This window comes from Octodon degus, unplaced genomic scaffold (assembly GCF_000260255.1).
Source record: "Octodon degus isolate 3935 unplaced genomic scaffold, OctDeg1.0 scaffold00062, whole genome shotgun sequence".
Lineage (NCBI taxonomy): Eukaryota > Metazoa > Chordata > Mammalia > Rodentia > Octodontidae > Octodon > Octodon degus.
The window spans coordinates 8,561,597-8,570,331 of NW_004524638.1; the positions used below are offsets into that span (position 1 = coordinate 8,561,597).

Sequence of the window (8,735 nt, forward strand, 5' to 3'; positions counted from 1 at the left end):
GGTGGGAGTGTAAATTGGTACAACCACTATGGAAACCAGTATGAAAATTCCTCAAAAATCTAAAACTAGAGGTTCCACTTGACCTAGCTGTTCCCCTTCTGGGTATATTCTGAAAGAACTAAACGCATCACACATACGCGTGATACTTGCATACGCGCGGTACTTGCATACGCGTGGTACTCGCATACGCGCGGTACTCGCATACGCGCGGTACTCGCATACGCGCGGTACTTGCATACGCGTGGTACTGGCATACGCGCGGTACTTGCATACGCGTGGTACTTGCATATGTATGTTTGTAGCAGCACGATTTATAACAGCTAAATCTTAGAAACTGCCCATATACCCATCAACTGAAGCAATAAAGAAAATATGACATTTATACACTGTGGAGCACTACTCTACCATAAAGAAGGGTAAACTTGAGATATTTTTAGCTACCTGGATTCATCTTGAGACCATAATTCTACGTGAAATAAATCAGACAACACGCATTAAATGTTTTTACATTTCGTTTTATTAGTACATTTGCATTCATGCCGTTAACAGGCATCTAGGAGGATGGCTGCATGTACATTCCACAGTGCGTTTGTTTCTTTTAGTCTCCTTCTCCTTCTGTTCTCCCCCTCTCTCTTTCTCCAATTCTCCTATCCCATTTTTCATTCTTGTTGATATTACAGCTCTGAGCTCAGGTCATGGCATATAGTGTTTATATTAACTGAGGTCATTAGGTTCCTGTGCTCGGCTGACCTTGTACTTATTTCCCCTTCCTGTCCTCACGCCTCGTGCTTTTTCTTGGACCACTACCCTATTGCAGGAGATCCTTCTCCTAGTGCCCTTTTATTCATCCTTCATTATTCTCTGTACTTTGTCCCACTCAAATGAGTTACCATCTGGTATTTAAGCTTTGACAGACACACAGTGTAAATACTGCATTGTTTCTCTTATTTTTGTAAGTACACCTGATATTTAAAAAAAAAATCTTCATATGACTTAGTTAAGGAGTACCTGTTGTGTACTAGAAACTGAAAGCTACAGCATGACCAATTTGTCACTATCGGTGAAGAATTTAAGTGGGAGAACCAGAGGCATAAATGGGCCGTCACTTAGTGTGGCATATACAGTGACAGAATTGTGCACCAGGTCAGGCAGGAGCGCTAGGAAGTGAATTAATACTTGGTGGGGAGAAATTTCTTTTGGTGGGGACGTGTTTTGGTAATTATTAGGTTGCACCTGATTTTTGCATTATTGAGGAAGCATTTACCAGATGAATAGTAGAGTTTGGAGTACAGTGACTAGCAAGAAAAAGGGCATGACTGAGAAAAGGGGGTCTGTCCAGAGAAACCCAAGGAGTTAAGTATTTCAAGGCTGCAGTGCGTGTAGGAGTTGTGAGTAGAAACAGTGGTAGAATACACACTGAAGTGTGAATCGGGTAGATAGGGCAGTGTATGTGTGGACACTGAATTTGAGACGCTGGCAGGGCACACCAGTGGTGACATCTAGTAGACATTTGGATTCACCGTCCAGTGTTAGTGAGGACAGCTATCAGTCATCATTCAGTAGACATTCATTGTCTGCTTAGGCTGAGTATGGCTCTAGGAGTTCTGAATGTGTATGTTACCAAAGGCTCTTTTTTTCCCCCTGCATCTTGCATTAAGAAGAAAGAAAAGACAGTAAAAAAAGATCTGATGAAATGTTAGTATATTTGAAATTGATAATAATTATGTGGGGAAAGCAGGCTGAGCAGGGTAAAAGAGGTTGGTGTGCTGATACGGCAAACTGTTGCTAAATAGAAAGGTTGCTGTGGGAGCCTCACTGGTAAGTTTGGTGAGAGTTAAACGCATGAGCTGGTGCGATTTTATAGGGGAGTGGTTCTCAAAGTATGGCCCTGGCAGGGCCAGGGAGATGGCTCAGTAGAATAAGCGCTTCCCTGGCAAGCGCAAGGGCCCGAGTTCAATCCCCGGGTTCCAAAAAAAAAAAAAAAAAAAGTATGGCCCTGGAGCAGCAGGCTTGCCTACATGCCGGAGCTTGTTAGAAATGCGAGCTGTCCCTCTCCCTCTTAGGCCTAATGTTGCTCTGTAGAAAAATCAGCAGCATGTACTAGCATGTATCACATCTCTCGGGTGGGTCAGGAGATTGGGCACAGCTCGGCCACGTCCAGTGAAGGGCTGCAGTCACTGCGTGGCCTGCGCTTGGTTCTTGTCTGGCGCTTCCGCTGGGAATGGATCTACCTCCAAGGCAAAAAAGGTTGTTCACAAAATTACAAGAGCTAGCCAAAATGTACCATGAGTGTTTCAATAAAAATGTATGGCAATAAAAGACATCCTGCCCTAAATCCCCCTCGAAAGACGTCCCCTTGTTTCCAACACACTTACACTATAGTCTCCTCACTTTCTGAGGCCGTTCTGGAGGTCCTCTTTCATGAGTATTTTACACATACGATCAAAAGCGAGGAGTTTTTGGCGAGTGTTATCCAACAGATGTGGGCCTGAAGTCATCCCAGGGTGTCCTCACTGACTTCACTCACCAGTCTAGCACCAGGCAACTTGGGTTTCTTCCCCAAAGTCAAAACGACCGTGAAAAGCAAGTATTTTGAATGAACTCAGGACGTTGAGAAAGATACAGCAGTATACTTGATACTCAAGAAACGACTTTGGGAATGGTTCAGGAGAGGCAGGAACGATCGATGGGCTAAGTGTGTTCGAAGAGAGGTGGATTAGTTTTGGTGAAATCAATGACAGTGTGTCTTACTGTAATTAAGAAAAATTAAACTATATATATATTTTTTTTCTTTTTTTTTTTTTTTCCTGGCTCAGGCTGCCTTGAGGGTAGGTCTCATGGGGAGCTGGGGATCAAACTGCGGTCCCCCGCACCTGACTGGGTTTGTCCCTGCAGGTGCTTAAACAACTGAGCTAACCCGCAGGCCTCTAATTTTTTTTTTTTTTTTAAATCTATTTGATACAGGGTATCTCTACACAGCTCAGACTCATAGCAATCCTCCTGTTTTCAGCCTACCCAGTGCTGAGACTACAGGTGTGCACCACCATGCCCAGACTCAGTGGCGAGGTCAGGGCTCCCAGGGGCGGGGCCGGCATGGCATGTGGTATATTTTTCCTTTTTTAAAAAAAAGTAATAATAAATTGGTACCTCTGTTTCCATTTATTATATTTTTTGATCACATCTTGGAATTTTCTTGTGGCTGTCAAGAGCCCGAACTTGTGGCCGGGATTTGCCCTGTCCGTTTCTTGGAAGCTGCTACCGTAGCCTGGGGACTTCCCTCACTGTCTGAAACTTGCTGCAGTTTCTTTCCATGTGACCCCCTCCACAGCTCCTCTGGGCCGGGGCATCTTCTTCAGAGCCAGTAAGGGCGAGAAAGTAAGCCTGCTGGCAAGACAGAGCCTTTAGCCTGGTGTAAAGTAATTACAGGATCAACCACCTTTCTGTCAGTTAGACACATAGAGTGTCCTGCCTGCGTTCTGTGGGCGGAGCTTATGCGAAGGCACTGAAATGCCGCAAGGAACAGGTCCTGGTGGCCACGCTAAGTCTACGTGCTACAGCTTCACAGAGTCAGATGCTGTAGGTCGGACTTGGGAACTTGTGTTTAGTAAGCCCTCAAGGTAATTCCGCCACACTCTAAAATTTCCTATTGAGAAAATATGCAGAATAGAAGCACCTGCAAGCGCATGGCCTTTGGAGATTTGCAAGGAAAACGTTGAAAGGCTAACAAGTGACAGGCAAGTTTGTCTTGCTGTGAGGTCAGATTTCTGATAAGATTTGCTGTGTGTATCTACCCCTCAGGAGCTGTTGGTTCTGCCTCTGTGGATTCAGCCAACTGTAGATGGAAAATATTTGACAAGAGCTGTGCCACTGCTGCATCTATGGAGACTTTCCCTTGTCAGTATTCCCTGAACAATACAGTATGACAACTAGATAGCAGTACATTGTATTAAGAACTTTAGGTAATTGAGAGACGGATCGCAGTGTACAGAAGGAGGTATATAGGTTACCTGCAGATACTCCTGTCTTCCTTGAGGGGCTTGAGTACCTGTAGATTCTGCATTCTTACGGGTTCCTGGAACTTCCTGATACCACGGGACTACTGTGGTTGCTCACTGGGGATCACTTCCTGTGATTTCCTTGGGCCGATGGGAGGAAAAATGAAGTGGGAGTGGGCTGAAATATTAATAGGAGGCGAGGAAAAGGATAATGTATGAGATTCATGTATTCAAGTTAAATTGAATTTGTTTTAGTGAAGGGATTAAAATGAATTTGTTGGCGGTATTATAAACAGAATTTGTACATGAAGCATGTCCACGTAAAGTATAGAAGTATATGTGTAGGCTAAGATTCAATTAAATTTATCATTTGTCACTTTAAATGTGGGAAAGTAAGGCCAGGTATTTTATAACAACATTTTGGACTTTTATACTTAGCATTATAGTAGTAGGGAAGCTTCCTGCTCAGCTCGGGAAGTGTGTGCTCAGCTGAAATGTGGGAGAGTGCGTAGGATCAAGGAAGGCCACTTGCCTGGTATAAGTTTTACTTTGTAAAGGACAGGAAGTCTTAAGAATGTAGAATGTGAAACACTAGACATGTTTAGGAAGAGAGAAAGAAAGAAAAGTAAACATGTTGGTTTGAGGCTCTCAGGTGGTGTTGGTCCCAGTGCAGCAAGGAGTAGATAAATTGAAGTGATAGGAGGTATCAGGTTCCAGTCAGAGTTCTTGGGGGGGAAGAATATTCTAATATTCTAGGAATTTATCTTACAGTTTTCATGTTAGAGTTAAGATCAGGAAAAAGTTTTTGTTTTCCTGGAAGTCTCCTCATGTTATTGATAATTCTGTTTTCCTATAAGTAGGTTTATTTATCATATTTTAGGGCAAAAATACCTCATTTTACTAAAATAGCATGTCTGTTCTATAGTTTGATCAAATCTCCACCAGTGTATTCATACAGAGATTCTGTTCCTTAATTGTTGACTCTTCTTGCTTAGTTAGGATTAACTCTGTTCCGTAGCACAGCATTTTGATTATATGTCTAATATATTTGAGGTCAGTGATGAGCTATTTATTGATGTTGTAAGCCATCTCTAAAAATTACCCATAATAGAAGGTACAAAAATACACGTGCAGACTCCAGTTAACCTAAGTTGTGTTTTAAAACCGCATTTGTTCCATTCCTGGTATGAAAAAATAAAAATAAAACCTCATTTGCAACCAGGCTTTTTGAACTTGGGAAATACTTTCTGTTCAAACCATATTTCAGGCAGACTGCAGTTCTCAGATTAGTTGCAGCGTGGGGCGTAGAGTATCATAAATCCTGATAATATCGAAATAGCTTTTTATCATGCAGAAACAGTATTTCGGGGCTTGTACAAGGGAGTCAGAAGAAGATAATTACTTCTGAATTTGTCTCTTTGAGATAGCTGGGTTAGGACTCACTGACTAGCACTCCTGAAGTGCAGAAAGCCTTGGTTGCGTGGCCCGTAGTAAGAGGAATCCCAGCAGAATGGATGGAAGTAGCCGTGGACTCCATCTGTAGTGGTCATTTCAGGAGAGTCAGGAGGCTAAAATAGACTATAGTCTCTATGAATTTAGAAATGAACACAAATGTGAAGTCAAGGGAAGAATCTAGGATTAACTGTTTTCTCCTCTGGAATGGAGAAAATACCTGCTTGCTGGCACTCTGAAGAAGTGGTTCCTTTCAACATTGTAACATAAGGAAAATGACAGATGTGACTATTTATGCTGCTGCTACCACCATCACCAACAAAATCCTCAAGATGATATAGTTAAAGATTGGTTGGGGAGATAGCTCGGTGGCATAAGCACCTGCCTGGCAAGTACAAGGTCTTGAGTTCGATCCCCGGTTCAAAAAATAAAGAAAGTATTGTGCAAGTTGTTATCAAAACATTAACGTCCCAACTGCAGTTTGTTAGAAGGACTGTAGGACTTGCTAGCCAGATGACAGTGTACAGAATACACAAATAGAAGCTCTGGAAGAGAGGGACTGCATCTGATTAGGCTGTCTTCCGGGCTTAGCCGCCCAGAGGCTGCCACATAGTAGATTCTCAGTGTTTGTGTGAAGAAATAAAACTTAGCTGCCAAGTGTTTAACTTGTACTCACCATAGGGAACCATATTTAGGCACCACTTAAAATACGATTAAAATCACTTCAAAGTAAAGCTTTAAGATGTAGGTGAAGTTACAGAAAAATTGATGTGTATTTATAAGAGATTGAAATTGGCTTATGTATGCATGCGGTGTTGTCAGGAGCGGGCAGCGCGGCGCCTGTCTGCGAAGGTACATAAATATTAACATTTGATTTAAAAATAAATCTCCGAAGAACTAGACACAGAAGGTTCATTGTTGTATCACAATGGTGAAAAGGTAGGATTTTTTTTTTTTTTTATGGTCAGGAAAACTTTAGATTGTAGGCCCATCAGTTCAAAAGAATTTATAAGTCTTTATATTAAATTTATAAGGCAGTATGGAAAGGAATTTATTAGGAAATGTTGCGGTTGGGAGTGGAGGGAGGCAGGAGAACCAAGCTGCCTTACAAAGCTGATGGTGTCCGTATACAGTTAGGGACACATGGGCACGAGTGCTGAAAAGGAATACACACAAGGGGTCGCCAACCTAAATACATTGAAAGTAGTCGGTAAGGTTTGTTGTTTTTCTCCCCTGCCTTCCCTTCTTCTGGAACTCAAACACACATACAGTTTTCAAAAAGTGCTTTTTATTTGACTTTATTCGATGTTATTTTTGTGACAGTTGCTTTTCCTCTGTGTGGTCAGCACCGCGACCTCCAGCCTCAGCCTCCCGGATGCTGGGCGGCAGGCGACAGGCACGCGCCACCTTGCCCGGCTGGTGTTTGTATTTCGGTTACTGTAACCATCAAATGCAGTCATGGTTGAATTACGGTAGATGGTAGACACTATGGAAAGTACCTCTTGCAGGGACATAGAGTAACTTTAATAAATGTTCTTTTCTGTTTCTTCAGGGCAAAGCTGTTGGTGTGACTATCGGCTGCATCCTTGGAATGTTCCCTTTGATATTCTTTGGAGGAGGGGACGAGGAGGAGCCACTGGAAGAGAAGAATTAGTCTGCTTGGAATACCTATAAAAGCTGTAAACTAATGTACCTCAGTTATTAAACATGCTGTCACAGCATTTAAGAATTAAGACAGAAACCTTGTGTAGATACGGGATCAAATAATTCAGCATGTATTACGGAAAACACTAACTTATTGTGGCTTGGTCTTCCTAGGACATCTTTTTTTAAAAAAAACCTATTTAGTGTTGTTTCATGTAAATTGTTGAAATGCTTTTTCATCAACGATGGTCAACATTTTATCTTCTGTTTATATATCAAAATATTTAAGTTTCAGTCGCTGATGTACTGTACTGACTTAGGGTTTGCTCATTTGTTTCTTAACGTGTGTCCATGCATGAAAGTATTTGTTGTTGTTACTCCCGGTAGTTAGGATTTGGCCTTAAGATTTTCCAGATTTCTTAAGGTTAGTATCAGTTCAAGATTTTTTTACTCCTTTTTGAAGCATCAATTTTGTACTGTTTCATTCATGGTGAACATCTACAATCATGTAATTTCAGTCATTTTAACTCACATCTATTCAAAATGAATGCAGATTTTAAGTATATGTTACTCATTTTAATTTTCTGACCATACTGTCTTAAGAGTCAGAGGTTGATCAGAAAGAGAAATCATGTAATCTCCCTCTTACCCACAACTATATATGCTAACAAGTGTACTTACTTCTAGTTGATTTTTTTACCCTTAAGTTTCTTAAAATGAATAATTATGTAGTGAGTTCTGACCCCTGAAAGGAGGAATATGGTTGTTTTATAGTCATAGAATAGGAATTATAAGAATTATAGAACTGGGGGCATCTAAGATATTAGACATTTGAAAATTAAGAGGCTAATTTTTTTTTTTTTTTTTTTTAGCGAAGTAGAATTAGAAAGTGTCAAGAATGTTTATGACGTAGGTAGTAGACATGAAGGTAGTAAAGTTTGGAAGGTAAATGAGATACAAGTTATGTTGCTTGGGAAGGATTTCCCCCCACTCCCCCAAAAAAGTGTTATCTTCCATCTGAATAGAATGGATCTGAACACTCCATCACTTCCAGTTTTAATGTTTAATGAACTAAATTTCTGGATAATTTCTTTTGAAGTGAAAGCGAAGTGTCAGATCTTTTGCTTTTTCTTTTACTGTCTAATGTAGTCCAAAGTTCATAAGGAGCAATGTTTCCCCCACATTCAGTCCTTTTTTTTCTTTTGTGCAAGTGCTTAAGGCATTTGCTTGGTTGCAGTTGCTCGCTTCCAGCCAGGTAGATCGTACCCAAGTGGAGTCCCATGCGCTGCATCCATTTTATTTTATTTTATTTTATTTTTGGCGGAACTGGGGATTGAACTCAGATCCTTGCATTTGCCAGTCAAGCGCTTATCCTACTGAGCCATTTCCCCAGCGCTGCATCCATTTTAAACTTCAGTCTTTTTAGCATTTTATCTGCTGCACCTGCTAAAACAGGACTTCTGAGCAAATACACCATGGAAAAGAGAAATGAATTAAAGCTACCATTTTGGTCATTGAAATTATTGATGTTGCTAAGTAGATAGCAGAGCAGACAAACTTACAGGATGGCTATAGGAATATTATTTTTAAGTTGTATTTACACATAATTATTTTGAGCTCTTATTTTCGGAAGGGATTTTTTTT

The 8,735-nt window shown here is 41.0% G+C and overlaps 1 protein-coding gene across 1 annotated transcript in view; it reads left to right on the forward strand.

The window, feature by feature from the left end:
• Tmem65 (transmembrane protein 65) overlaps positions 1 to 8,080 on the forward strand; it is a 30,312-nt gene extending 22,232 nt beyond the window's left edge. Inside the window, exon 6 of the mRNA XM_023718814.1 lies at positions 7,000 to 8,080. Within this exon, the coding sequence (XP_023574582.1) occupies positions 7,000 to 7,101 (102 nt within the window). The 3' untranslated portion in view covers positions 7,102 to 8,080. The remainder of the gene's footprint in view (positions 1 to 6,999) is intronic.
• The last annotated feature ends 655 nt before the right edge of the window (positions 8,081 to 8,735 follow it).